We start from the raw sequence: 14437 nt of genomic DNA on the forward strand, positions 1-14437 counted from the left end.
TTCCTCAGTCTCTATTTGGTTCTTTCATTTAGTACAGTAGACTGGTGCAATTAGCAGTATTTTGGAAGTGAGTATTATGCACTACCAGATGGCACGTGCAGAAAAAGAATGTTATGGATGGATCATAAGTAATTTTCCTTTGTCGGCTATTCAGCATGTTGTTTATTGTCATGCTTATTGCACTGGGGAAGTTTCAGTATGAGACGTTTTCGCGGGGCTTCTGTCCATTCCTGAAAGAGAGAGAAGAGGCTACTCTGATGCCCAGATCTACTTTTGCTGTAGAGCTATTCATTGTGTATATGGTTCCTAAATCACTCACTTATAGCAGCAGCCACCATCTGTGCAGCTCAGGGCAGGCAAAGAATTTTCATTTGACTATTGCTGATTCTTCCTTTTCTGTCATTTCACTTTCTGACACATTGCTGTGAGATGCCTAGGACAAGTGAGCATGTTTCCTGAGCTCACTGCCTCCGTTTATCGGACTCTCAAGAAATTTCCCACTTGCATGTTTCTCTTTTTTGCTTCATGTGAGGAAGCTGCCTATAGAAGTCTCAGTGTGGAGAGAAGGCCAGTGCGGCTTTCTGACATCACCTGAGGAGCAGACAGCAGCAGCTTTTAATCAAAGTAAATCAAGTGCTGCCTGTGAGTAATAGTCATGATGGGATTAAGTTTAAGGGAAATGCTGGTGGAATACACCATTACACTTAGGAAACTACTCCATTTTTGCAACATTATTCAGTAAAGTTACATCCCCAGACAGCACTGTTCACTTAGATTGAAAGCCTCCCTCTACTGATTCTTCATATGATGTCATAAGGGATCTTTTAAGTAAAGGATAGAACGTATATACTGATGAGATGGACACAATTAAAGCTGTTTGGAAAATGGTTACGTTTTCCCCCCAAAAATGCTTCAGCCACCTCTGTCAGCTGGTTGAAAAACCGTAAAAATAAGTCTGAAAAAATCATAAAAAATTCTACCAACTCTAGCCACAATTCTGACCAAAAATCAATATACAATTTGACTTACAGTAGGTTGTGGTTAGGCTGCAAAAGTGTTTGACTGGAATGTTGAAAGCTACAACATGTACGTGGCTAGAGCATAATGTGCTTTACATAGTGTTGTGATCATTTAAAAAGATGTCTATTTTAATTTTTTTAATTGTTTAATTAAAAGTCTTGCTTCTAATAAAACACCCTCCAAAATTATTTACAGGTTTTATAAATCTTTTTCTCCTTCCTATTAATGTCTATTAGAGCTTTTCAGTTATCTCTCCCTTGCTTACTGACTACATGGGGAAATGAAATAATTGACTATGCACAAAGTGCTGTGAAATCCAGCCTGTTAAAAATACCCTGTAGTCTCTTTTAGTCCTAGTAATTTTAAGGGCTTTTTAAAAACAGTAGTTAGAAATTTGTCGCACAGAAATGCAATTTTTAATTGGTGATCTTGTGGCCCAGTAAAATCATATTTTCAGGACTATTTGGTTTGAAAATTAACAGTGGGGTATTCTCCACTGAAAAATGTATATTTAGGATGCAATATGAGTATAGAAATTGCCCGATGATTCAGATCAATGGATCACCGAGTTCAGAATACGTATATTCTTCACACAAACATTACTGCCACTCATGCTATTTCAACAATCAAGAGGTAAAGATGGGACGGATTATGGATTATGGCATTGTTAATGGAATATAAAACCTTTTAAGCTCTAGTCACATTGGTTCACATTTGTTCCAGGTTGTGGTACCATAAGGCCATTACCATCTGATGGCTGTTCAGAGTCTGTTTTAACGTGCAATACTGGTCTCAGTCCAGTTCTTAGTGGACAGATATCCACATCACAAAAATACATTCACAGTTGACATCCTTTTTAGTAGACTCAGCAGAGAGTTTCAAGTATGAATGGAAACAGAACAGCATTTTATCCCAGCAAAAGATAGAGGGACATTAGTAAGGTGATGTGGGAAAACTAGTGCTGCCTTCAATGATGCTGTATTTGCTATGTGGACCGAGAACTACTCCAGCACCATTCATGAGTACTAAATTTATCCAAACATTCTTAAACAGAATGGGGGGAGAGAGGGGTTACTTGCGGATACTCACATGCTCTCACTAAAGAGTAGGTGAGATAAAATATATATTGATATGCTTGCTTTAAGTTATACATCTGTTTTTTTTAAAATTGAGCCACAATACTGTTGGGACAAATGTTGTAACATGTCACTCTTTAGGCCCAATAAATTTAGTGATGTCCCTGTTAAAAAGTCATTTGGATATTTTGGGTCAGTTCAGCACATTTCAGGTATAAAGAAAGACAAATATTTTTAACTGATAACTAGATTATCCCTATAAATTTATCAAAGCCAACAGATTATCCCTATAAATTTACTCAAGCCAATAGTGCCATGATGTTGTGATGATTTAACTTACTGACCATCAGTGAGAAAGAATAGTAGCTTTTGATGAGATGGGATTCAATCTCATGTAGCAGCCTGAGTCACCTCATTACTGCTAACCTTCTACATTACATAAACCCAAATCCTTATACTATATGAGATTTAAAGGAAGAATATACATGCAGTCCAGGCTATACATCTGAAACTTATTTACAACATATTTTTGGCTGAATGCCACCTATCTCTACTATAATAATACATTACTACATTACATCTACTAAAAATAATACATTATTTTATTTGGTTTCAGTGCAGTTATAGTGCATGCAGACTTCTAGTTGGAAAATAAAATCTGTAGATAAATGTAAGTAGATGTTCAACTTCTTGCCATAAAATGGCTGCAGTTTCTGACGTAGGTACATGTTTCCCCAAGTTCAGGAAGGATAATAAGCAACTGGAAAGACACTAACTCCCTTAACATGGTTAAACTTATCGGTGGTTTTGCTGTCAGATTTGCATGAAATCAAATTAATGCAAATTAACACACTGTTTTAGTCCAATTTTAGGTTGGACTTTTGTTATGCACTATTTTGCACTAGGTTATAATAATAAACCAGCCCCGAGGAGAGGTATTATTGAGAGAAGAGAGCTTTCATGAAGTTATTTGGTTATCAAAGATGGGAAACTGAGGCCGGGTGCTGCAGCATGACCCCAGGCCACAAGAGGGCATGCAGGAAGCAGCTGGCCCTGCTACGAATAGTCCTACAGAAAGAATACAATATGGATGGAATCAATAGTCTATAAATATTAGTATAGACTCTAATAGAGAATTATTGCCTTCCTATAGTTTATCCATCCTAAAGAGTTTTATATTAGGCACATAATTCTTCATTAAATTTTACAGGATGGTGCAAAAATCCTATAGAAGGGTTATCACTTTTTTTGTTGAATTCTGTAGGACTTTTTGGTAAGCACTTTGTCTGGGCTTCTAGTCTCACAAGTGTTGGTGGAAAAGCCTTCCCCACTGCCATTCCTTTTAGCTAGAAAAACTTTCCTGTATCTTTCTGTCTCATTTTAGAGCATATTTTTCCTTGGTACGCTTTTTCCTCTCATTCTCTCACCTGCTATTTATTTAAATCTGTGATTGTACTATTTAATTCGCTAGAGGGTTGACATACCATTTACTGGAAAGATCCTATATTAAATAGGGCCCTGATCCCGCAAAAGATTTGATATAATATTTAGTATTTATAATAATTCTTTTTATTGCAGTAACACTTAGCTATCACGGTCAGGGTCTGATTGTGCTAGGCTCTGTACAAACACATAACAGAAAAATGGTCCTTGCACCATAGAGGTTACGGTCAATTAATGTAATTGATATAGACAGCAGGGTGCATCTCTCCTTTCACTGACTTCACTGAGACCTGTGCAGGTGTATGGACTTGCCCACTGGAAGCTTTTACAGCATAATAATGTTGTATTGTACTCTATGAGTAGATTTCCCTACTGTACTCTTATTCATGGTAACTTTTTAAAAATAACAAAGCAGAATCAATTCACTAGTTTTCTTTTTATTGTACTAGTTTTTATCCTGTTTTGTATGGTAGGTAAAGCTTTGACATTCCTTCTGCTGCAACCACCAAGCCCCAAACTTCCTCCACACAGCACCATCCGCAGAACTGCCATTGATCTGATTGGGCGAGGTTTTACAGTATGGGAGCCTTACATGGATGTCTCCGCTGTATTAATGGGCCTTTTGGAGCTCTGTGCTGATGCTGAGAAGCAACTTGCAAAGTATGTATTTAATCCAATAATTTTTTGGGGGGTGTGTATGTGTATGTTATGTTCTGCTTTGTTGCACCTGTTAACACACATGAAAATATAGATATGACCACTGTATTTAACTAGGGGAGGAAGCCCCCTTTTGAGCAAATTGTTTGAGCAATTTGAAATCTGGCATTTGTACCAACACCACCAAAATTATAATTTCTGGTATACAAGAGTTGACTTGGTTTTGTAGTCTCTCTTGGCTCTGGTTGTAATCTCAGGCCTCAAAATTTAGGTTGACGTACTTACAACACTCGTGGGTGTGAAAAAAAACATCCCTGAGCCCCATTGCTAGGCCAGCCGAACACCTGCTGTAGATGCAGCTAAGTCAACAGAAAAATGCTTCTATTGATCTAGCTACCATCACTCGAGGGAGTTCCTACCGCAAAGGATAATCCCTTTCCATCGCTGTAATCTGCTGTACGCTATGGGTTTATTGGAGGAGAGCTACAGTGCCATAGCCGTGGTGCTGTCATGCCTGTAGTGTAGATATAGCCTCAGCAGGGGAAAGGCCTAGTCACATAGGGTATGTCTATACTGCAATTAGACACCCGCTGACTTGGGTTCACAGGGCTGAGGCTGCGGGGTTGTTTAACTGCTGTGTAGACTTCCTGGCTAGGGCTGGAGCCCGGGCTCTAGGATCCTGCAAGATGGAAACGGCCCATTGCCCTGGCTGCAGCCGGAGCTCAGAAGACTACTCCACAATTAAACAGCTCCTTAGCCTGAGCCCATTGAGCTGGACTCAGCTGGCACAGGCCAGCCACAGGTGTTTAATTGCAGTGTTAGACCCATAGACTAGAAGGATCTCTTTAGTGACACTATTTACACTTATGTAGTCTGTTACCATCTTGGGCATGAACCCTTTCCTGGAGTCTGTAGTTGGCAAACATTTTTCAGGATGTGCTTTGGGGTACAAAGTTTTTAACCTATAAGACATTCTCATCAAATTTGAGGAAAAAAATCAGTTACACGTTATCTGTTAGGAAAACAGAGATTTTTCTAAACTCGAAAAGCTAGTATTCTTCAGCAGCTTTTTTTTTTCTCCTTTTTTTCAAAAAGCATATTTTTGTTGTGCAGCATTAAATTTATACCATGAACTAATAACTTTTGGGTATTTTGTAAAATACATTTTGGAAAAAGCTATTTATTTTGTTTAGAAATACTGCTTATTACATGTAGGCACAATTATTTTCTGTGACTGTCCAGGTTCCTCCCCCACTTTGAACTCTAGGGTACAAATGTGAGGACCTGCATGAAAACCTCCTAAGCTTACTTTTACCAGCTTAGGTTAAAACTTCCCCAAGGTACAAATTAATTTTATCTTTTGTCCTTGGAATAACCACTGCCACCACCAAACTCTAACTGGGTTTACTGGGAAACATAGTTTGGACACGTCTTTCCCCCCAAAATCCTCCCAACTCTTGCACCCCACTTCCTGGGAAAGGTTTGGTAAAAATCCTCACCAATTTGCATAGGTGACCCAGACCCAAACCCTTGGATCTGAGAACAATGAAAAAGCATTCAGTTTTCTTACAAGAAGACTTTTAATAGAAATAGAAGTAAATAGGAGTAAAGGAATCACCCCTGTAAAATCAGGATGGTAGGTACCTTACAGGGTAATTAGATTCAAAACATAGAGAATCCCTCTAGGGAAAACCTTAAGTTACAAAAAAGACACACAGACAGAAATAGTCATTCTATTCAGCACAATTCTTTTCTCAGCCATTTAAAAAAATCATAATCTAACACATACCTAGCTAGATTACTTACTAAAAGTTCTAAGACTCCATTCCTGGTCTATCCCTGGCAAAACAGCATACCAACAGACACAGACCCTTTGTTTCTCTCCCTCTTCCCAGCTTTTGAAAGTATCTTGTTTGCTCATTGGTCGTTTTGGTCAGGTGCCAGCGAGGTTACCTTTAGCTTCTTAACCCTTTACAGGTGAGAGGATTTTTCCTCTGGCCAGGAGGGATTTTAAAGGGGTTTACCCTTCCCTTTACATTTATGACAGTGACCATCTAGATTTTTATACTTTCCTCATCTAAACTTAGTGTGAACAGGTAGCATCTAGGTAAATTGTGGATTTAAACATCCCTAAGAAATCATGAACTCAATAGACCACAAACTGTCTCCTGGGTCAATACCCAGCTTGTTAAACTGACCTAGATAGGGATTTATACTATAGACTGTCTTATAGTATACATCTTTTGGTCTGTGTGGCACATAGTCCACTTTCTAAATTGATATTTGCAGTCCATCAGATCAAAAAGAGATTTCTCTTGTAAAACTTCCAATTTGAGGTAAAATTCAAAATAAATATTATCACAATAACATTTTTTAAAATAATAATGTATGGTGTGTGTGTATGTCCATTGTAAAAAAACACTAAATTTACATCTACACAACAACCCACGTTTAAAACTTTCTCAAAATATGTCTTCAAAACTGGTTTGTAAAATACTGCAAGAATTTCTTTTAAAAACTTGTATTAGTTTTCTTTAAAATAAGTAATTTCTACTGAAAATATTTTAGTTCAGTCCAATCCTGTAACTTTATTTTAAACTCACAAAACCAATGAAATGGAGCCCAGTTCCTCTGTCCTTCTCTAATCCTCTGGTGTTTGTTTATTGCAGGTACTGTGATGTATGGTGAATTAAATAACTAAGCGTTGTTTCCATAGCTTGAAATCCTGTGATTGTGTTGATATCGGATAGATTTTTTATTTATTTTTTTTTTTAAGATTTCATAGGGATTCAGCTGGAACTGGTATAGTGGTGGAAATTTGTTATCGAGGTCCCTCTGTTTCTGGTTTGTTCTGGTGAGGACACCTCTCAGGATCAGGCTGATTGAGGCTTGGGGTCCCAGGAAACAGTGGAGGCTGACAGCCATGATGGTAAAGCTTGCTCTAGTAGCCTCCATCGGTCCTTTCATTCTGTTCTTTGTTGTTGTTGTTCTTTTATACTTTCCCAGAAAATCTCTTTCTTGTAAGGACCCAAAAATGGAGTGGTGGATGGAATAGCCATCCCCTCATTATTTTGTCCACCAATTAGTATCCAACATACCAATTTTGGCTTATTAACTTCCAGCTTCTCACCTCCTGGTTCTTAACCAGCATAATTTCAATGCAGTCCTTGAATCATATCAACTTGGCTTTTTTGTCTAGCCTAATTCAGTTATTCTGTATCCCTTTTGTACCTTTTCCGACCAACTTTTGTTATTGTAGGTTACTGTAACATCTGATTAACTTTTACCTACTTTTTACAGTTGAGCTCATGGTTCAGGTAAATTTATAGGCCCAATTGTCATGACAGGTCCCCCAGTGAAGAACTAAAAGACCACTATGACCAGAAGCCAAGGAGATGGACCTCTCACAGTAAAGGCATGGGAATGGTGTGGGATGCAGAATAATCCTTTGTATTTGAGATCCCAGCTGCTGTTCTGCCTCATCCATGCCTGAAGCCTACACAGAGGAGGTTTTGGCCTTGCCAGATTATGGGGGAAGGGGAGCCTAAAATCATTGGGCAGGATCTGTGGCAGCTGCCACTACATTTAAATGACACAATGTACTGCCTAACATTGCCTAATCAAAGGATAAGGGGCAGGATTGTGTCATTGCTTAGACTCTGCAGCAGCAGATTCTGCTCAGTGGTCCCAATATTTCGACCAGCCCATGCAGATACAGCCTACTTGCTTCCAGGGTGCGTATGCTAGGTGAATGAAAGGTTAGTAGAAGAGAGTGTGAGGAGACAAGGTCTATGTGGTAAGCTAGGACAAGCCCTGGGAGCGTGTTTATCTACAAGGAGGCAATTTTGAAATGAGTCCTGAATGAATGATAAGCCAGTTGAGCTGTTTGAGGATGGAGGTATGTGGTTGGGCATGTTTGTACGTGTGAGAATGCAGGCAGCAGCATTTTGTTAGATCTAGGGTACTGGGGCTTAGGGAAGCCTTATAAAAAGTACCGTAGTTGAAGGAAGGAATCAGGATGTCAGTGGAGGTGGTTGTGATGGTTCTCTGGGTACGCAGGACTGTGCCTCTGCCTCCAGTTGTGAGGGAGTCTTGCTTGTGGTAGCTGGGTGCTAGCTCCCTAACACCACCAGCCTTTCAGCCACTCAAGCCACTCTCCTCCAGACTATGCCAGCCCTGTGTTTGCCTTGCAGGTTAGTAAGAGGTGCACCTCAGTCCCTGAGTCCTCTTGAAGCATTCCCCTGTGATATCCAACCACGGACACTGGCTACTCACAGAAGTCCCAGGTCCTCTTACCAGTTTTACTTAAACTGCCGCCCCTGTATAATACACAGCACTTGTAATGAAACAAAACAAGGTTTATTTAAGAAAGAATAGAGATTACACAAGAAGCAAGAGAGAGTGAAGGAAACAAATGGTTACAATACAGAATAAAATAATAAAATGTGAACTAGGGCCTACACTTTATTACGTGACCTTCTTATCTTATAAAGTAGGTTTCCCCCCCAAAGTTCAGTCTGTTGGAGAGCTAGCTGGCTTCACGGGAACCAAGATCTAATCTTTAATGAAAAACTCCTCTGCTCAGTAAGATCCAGAGTGCTGCTCCGCACTCTAATTATACTGAAACAGTCTTTTGCCTTTATTCATATCCAGAGCGATCCCTTTCTGTTATAATGCTCCTTTTTTACCTCCAAGTGGTTCGATTGTTTGCAGTTGTCTTTGATAGTTTTCCATTGACTCTTCTGTGATGGGGCAATGATAGGCAGTTGAACCTTGCATTACATCACTGGCTAACCAGGGATACGTGGCTACTCCCTCCTGTAGAACTAGGCAGTCACTGAGTAAGATCACTCCCTGGTGATTCCTTTTAACTTAAAAACCATATGAGCATAAACTTCAACATAGTTACATTATTCTTTAACTATTACCCATAGACATAACATGCCATGATTATAAGCACTTATACGTTGCAAGCTTCCAATAGAGACCTTACATGTTAACCTTAATTGACAAATACTCTAAGCAATGTATTTGATGTAGTGAGTTGTTTGCAAAGCATTGTTTGCTAAGGGGCCTATGTGTCACAGTGGTATAAGATGAGTATAGCAATGTGGGAAATGCATGAGGAGGTGAGAGATTCTGAATCTAAGATAAAGACAAAATTATGGAAGGTGAAGACAAATCGAAGGTCTGAATCAAGGAAGGCATTTGGAGATGGAGCTATTATTTATTTGTTTGCAGTAGTACTCACAATGTGTTGGATGCTATAAAAAAGATAAAATAATGCATACTGAAAAGACAAAGCAGTGAGAATGGGTAGAGGAAAGAGTTACAACCAACAAAGAAAATAGATAGTGATTGCTCAAACACTGATACTGTAAAGTTTTAATAACACAGTGTGTGTGTGAGTTATGAAAAATACAAAGATTATCCCGAATTACCCCCAGCTAATCTTCTGTAGCAATCACGTTAGAAGTGGGTCATCCAAATGGATTTAAAGGAGGAGAGGGTCAGCTCATGGAGATGAACTAAATACAGGGATGCTACAGTGGAGATCATGGAGATGTTTGTGAGAGAAGTGAGCATAATGTATAACAAGGCTAGAGTAATTAGGAGAGCAGAAGGGACAGAATTGCTATGAAAAGGGAAAAGGGCAAAAATTGGAGAGGGGAAGAAATATTCAGGGCCTTGAAGTCAAGGATAAAAATCTTGATGCAATGGAAGAAGTGAAGACGGTGGAGGCATTCAGAGTGGAAGTGGGGCCTTGGTCTTATTGACTGGCAAGAAAGATGAGTTTGATGACATCATTTTATGGGCAGGTTGGGTTCTGGTTCATATAATCATATGTCTTCTCCAGTACAACTAAAATCTCAATTCCTTGAAATAGACATAAGACATCAATATACTATTATGGTAAAATATATTCTAATATTTCACAGCTTAAACTATAGTTTATAGAATTTATCTGTCTTCTGCATCTCCGACTTATTATCTAGTAAGTGCATCTCCAGGTCTTACTATTAGCATGTAGAGATTTAAATACTACAGAATTTGTCGATTTGATGTGACACCTTTTGCCTTATGTCCTCTTGGAGCAACTGCGATTAAGTAGAATCGGAATTCCTAACTACTTCAGGTTAACACTTAGGATCCAATCCTGCTAAATGCATTTAAGTAACATTACTCACATGAGTAGGAGCCTTCATCTGTATTTGCAGGATTCCCTGGCTTAGACAAAATGCTTGGATTCTGTGTTGATGAGTGCAGTATATAAACCTAGATAGAGGACAGGGAAAAAAGCTTGTGGCATCTGCTCACGTATAATGTCTCTCCTCTGTCTGCTCTCTCCTCCCCCTTAGTCTACACACCATTGTAGTGTACATATACAACATCCTTTCATTTGAGATTCTGAGTTGCTCAGTTTCTTTTTTTAATATGTGTAGTTTGTGCAGGGTTGTTTCAATGATCACAGGCCAGATTCTACTATTTTTACTTGCACTGAGTAGTCCCTTACTATTTGAATCATCCCATTTGAAATAATTATGATAAAATATATAACTATGAAATGACTCATGAAATAAGGGTGGCCGAATCTGGACCTCTGTGCTTATGGGATGGGAAATTAGGTGCTTGTAAAATTTGATGTGCCTTTTTTAATCTGTGTGTATGTATATGTGTATGTGTGCGAGGACTGATTGATTGATTAGGCATGATTTCAGTAATATTTTGTTACCCAGAGGCCTTTCTATCATAAATATCAATTCTCATATGAATAATCTTTATTCTTTCTAGTAATCTGATATCAGTGTGACTACTTGCACAATTAAGGATTTTGCAGAAATGGGCCTTTTTTTTTCCTTTTTTTTTTCTTTTTTTTATTGTTAGTGTTTGTTGTTGTAAAATTAATTATTTTGTCTGAGATTTATCCTAAATATTTTTCACAATAGATTTTATATTAAAATGTTTCTGTATCTCCTATATTTTTTCTTTATTTAGTTAAGTTTTATCAGATAATGCAAACTGTGTTATACAAAATGAACATGGAAAAAGAGAAACACTATAGTATATTTATAATTAATGAATTAAATTAAGGTTGATACAACAAGCAGCCAGAGTGGTCTGTTTGTGTATTAGATATAACTAAATTGTTATATTTCATATTGTCTGTGCTCTTTCCTGTATAAAAAAATTAATAATAATTAATAATACTGTATAATATTAGTGGCTATATGTCAGGTGTATATTGAGATAAGATTAGTTTCCATTCATAGCTACATGAGTCCTGTGAAATAAATAAATAAACCCCTAACTGCGACACACAAAATATCAGCTTCCTACTCTGGGAGAATTATGTAAATATTCAATTTATCCTCTAAATGGTATCTAGAATATTTTCAGAAGTGTCTGTATTGTAGTTCTTTTGCAACTACAAATTAAGGTTTTTAGTATTTATTTGATACAAAAAAATCAATGTTAAAAGAAATATAACTGCAAATAGCAGATCTAATTATATGCTTTTTCACCACTTGGAATAAAAACAATTAAAAATTATTTTATATTTTTAATGTATTGAAAGTTTAAACTACAACTGTTCAGTATTTTAAATTTCTACTTATAAGGTGTGTTTCAGTAAAGTGTGTGGATCAGATCTACAGCTGGCATACACAGGCATAGCTCCATGTATTTCAATGGAGCTTTGCTGATTTGCACCAAATGAGGATCTGGTTCTTTGGACCTTTGATCAGCATTCCCAGAATTACCAGTTTTTAGGTTACAAGTTGTAAATAGGTTTCAGAGTAGCAGCTATGTTAGTCTGTATCCACAAAAAGAAAAGGAGTACTTGTGGCACCTTAGAGACTAACAAATTTATTTGAGCATAAGCTTTTGTGAGCTACAGCTCACTTCATCGGATGCATGTAAATACTAACTTGTATTTTTTAATATACATTTTATATTGAATGGAACAATTTCACACAAACATATAGGCCTTTATCCTTGCGAATACAGTACTTTAACATTCAGCCTTAAGTGCTAAATGGTAAACTAGACTAACAATTGGGAAAAAATTCACTACTACAAAAAGAATGTACAGTATTTTGAACTTTGCACTTTGGCTAGCTAAGGATTTAAACTGAAAGGAACATTCTGAAATTGAACATACAAATGTCATAGATGAGTCAGCATCGTGTTACCATCCTAAGTTAAGAATTAATCTTACCATACTGTTGCTCATAAGAAATACAAGTGCAGGTCTTCTCTTCAGTAATTGGTTTTTTCTATCATATTGCTGATACCATAAAGGTTTCTGGATATATTTTAAAGCATGTGAGAGATGAGTACTGAAAAAACATTAATAAATGATTTAATGCATGCGTCGTCTGCGCAGTGCCTTGAAATTGCAGTATACTGTTTAACTGATGAGTTGGTATTTATATATATTGTGAGATTATAAATTTTTGATCATCATAAATAATACCGTATATATATCTTCAGATCACTTGTCTAAATGTTAACAAAAAATTAAAATGATAAACAAATTTGCCACAATATTTTAAAGTGATTAGTTGGTTTAACATTTAATTCTAACAAGTGCATTATTTGCAAAAATCTAATGACAGTTGTTCATCTAGCTGTATAGTGCACTATATCTTAGTAGTTTATCAAAAGAGAAAAAAGATTTTTTTAAAAAAAATTATGATGATAATATAAACCCTACAAAATAAAAAATGCACAGTATTTCAGTTAGATATTTTAAAGGTGCTCTTAATCTGTTTTTGTTAAATAATTGATTATTTAACCAGTAGAAATAACATTCCTAGAATATTAAACACCACTGTATACTTTCACAAGCCATGTTCTTTAGTATCAAAATTGAATTCATTCTTGTGTTACATTTTATATTTCACTTGAAGATTGCTGCAGTATCAGGGGCTTATAATTGTGAACTATTTAAGAAAACGTGGACAATAATAAACTCTGCAGGTTGCCTTGCTTCTAAAATGCATCCAGTCATCATTCTGTGTCTGTCTTCAGATGACTAACTTCTTTCTGCATTGTTTACAGATAAATATTGATAGTTTATTATATTGCATATTTTTAGACATCGGCCAAACAAAATGTAAAGAATGAGTGGGTTTGTAACGTTTAACGTGGAAAAATATGTGAATAAGATGAATAATTGTTGTCTGAACTTAGTTTGATTTTTAGAAGATAAAAGTGTAAAATATGTTATGCCCTTTGGCATGGTTTTAAAAATATTCAAGTAAGGTATACTGTATTTAAATGTAGACTTTATATAAACTGAGCAAGTACAGTTATTCAGAAAGTAATTTTAGTCTTGCTGTTACATCCTTAGCTGTCATAAAGATTAGTATGGCTCTCTATACACAGAGCACAGAATAAATGAATGTATCAGCATGTAGCCTTGAGGAGCCCAATGCAATTTTCATCATGATAAATTGCATAATAAGCGAGAAAGTGTTTGCTTATTAATCCATAACAAGATTTAGATTGAAAACGGCCTGTTACATCTATGACAGGTACAGTACTGACTTCAGAAGGACTAAGATGGAAAGAAATGTAGTAACAATGTGTACAGGGGGTTAAGTACGCATCTTACCCTCCTGATGCCCTGCTGAGCTGCCCCTTTTTGTGCCTGATTTACCGTGTACACAATAACAGTGCACAGCTGCCTTGCTTCTGTCTGTGATGTTAAGCACACTTTTTGAAGGAGCTTTTATGTCAAGCTTGTGCTGTTAAAAAAAATTCACTTCACATTTATTGACAAAGAAAAAAAACACATGCAGTGTTTGTCTTCTTTGTTGTGCTGCATAAAAATACATTTCTGAGCTGAGATGTGCTGCAGCGTTTTGGATAACTCCTCCACCCTTCTAGTCCAGCCCCTCCCCTACCCCACCCACAAACATACATACACACACTAAAGAATACACTATTTTAGCCATGCTGAGTGGAACTGCTCACTCATGAGGATTTAAGAGTATTTTTCTAGCATTAAATTAGGCTTTGATTTCCTACAGGCATAGAGGACTGAATTAAAAAACGCAGTTTAATTTGGATTACTTTGTAATGTTTTATCAACATTTAAGAACAAATTGTATTTTCTCCAACGTGTGTATGTATAAACGGTACAAATAATTAAGTAGTACCTTTTTAGTGTTAGTTTAACATGATTAGAGGAATTTTTTTGTTCTATGGTGAAAATGCAGCATAAATTAAAGGGC

At 36.9% G+C, this 14437-nt stretch overlaps 1 protein-coding gene across 5 annotated transcripts in view; it reads left to right on the plus strand.

Annotated features, from left to right (window-relative positions):
- The window catches only part of WDR7 (WD repeat domain 7), a 370274-nt gene that overhangs the window by 270736 nt on the left and 85101 nt on the right, over positions 1-14437 (plus strand). For 3 of the 5 annotated variants that reach the window (XM_077816698.1, XM_077816699.1, XM_077816695.1), the window contains one exon: positions 3989-4199. In XM_077816698.1, coding sequence (XP_077672824.1) covers positions 3989-4199 — 211 coding nt within the window. The remainder of the gene's footprint in view (positions 1-3988; positions 4200-14437) is intronic. The other 2 variants (XM_077816700.1, XM_077816696.1) reach the window with 1 other exon arrangement.

The sequence above is a fragment of the Eretmochelys imbricata genome, chromosome 5 (assembly GCF_965152235.1).
Source record: "Eretmochelys imbricata isolate rEreImb1 chromosome 5, rEreImb1.hap1, whole genome shotgun sequence".
Classification (NCBI taxonomy): domain Eukaryota; kingdom Metazoa; phylum Chordata; order Testudines; family Cheloniidae; genus Eretmochelys; species Eretmochelys imbricata.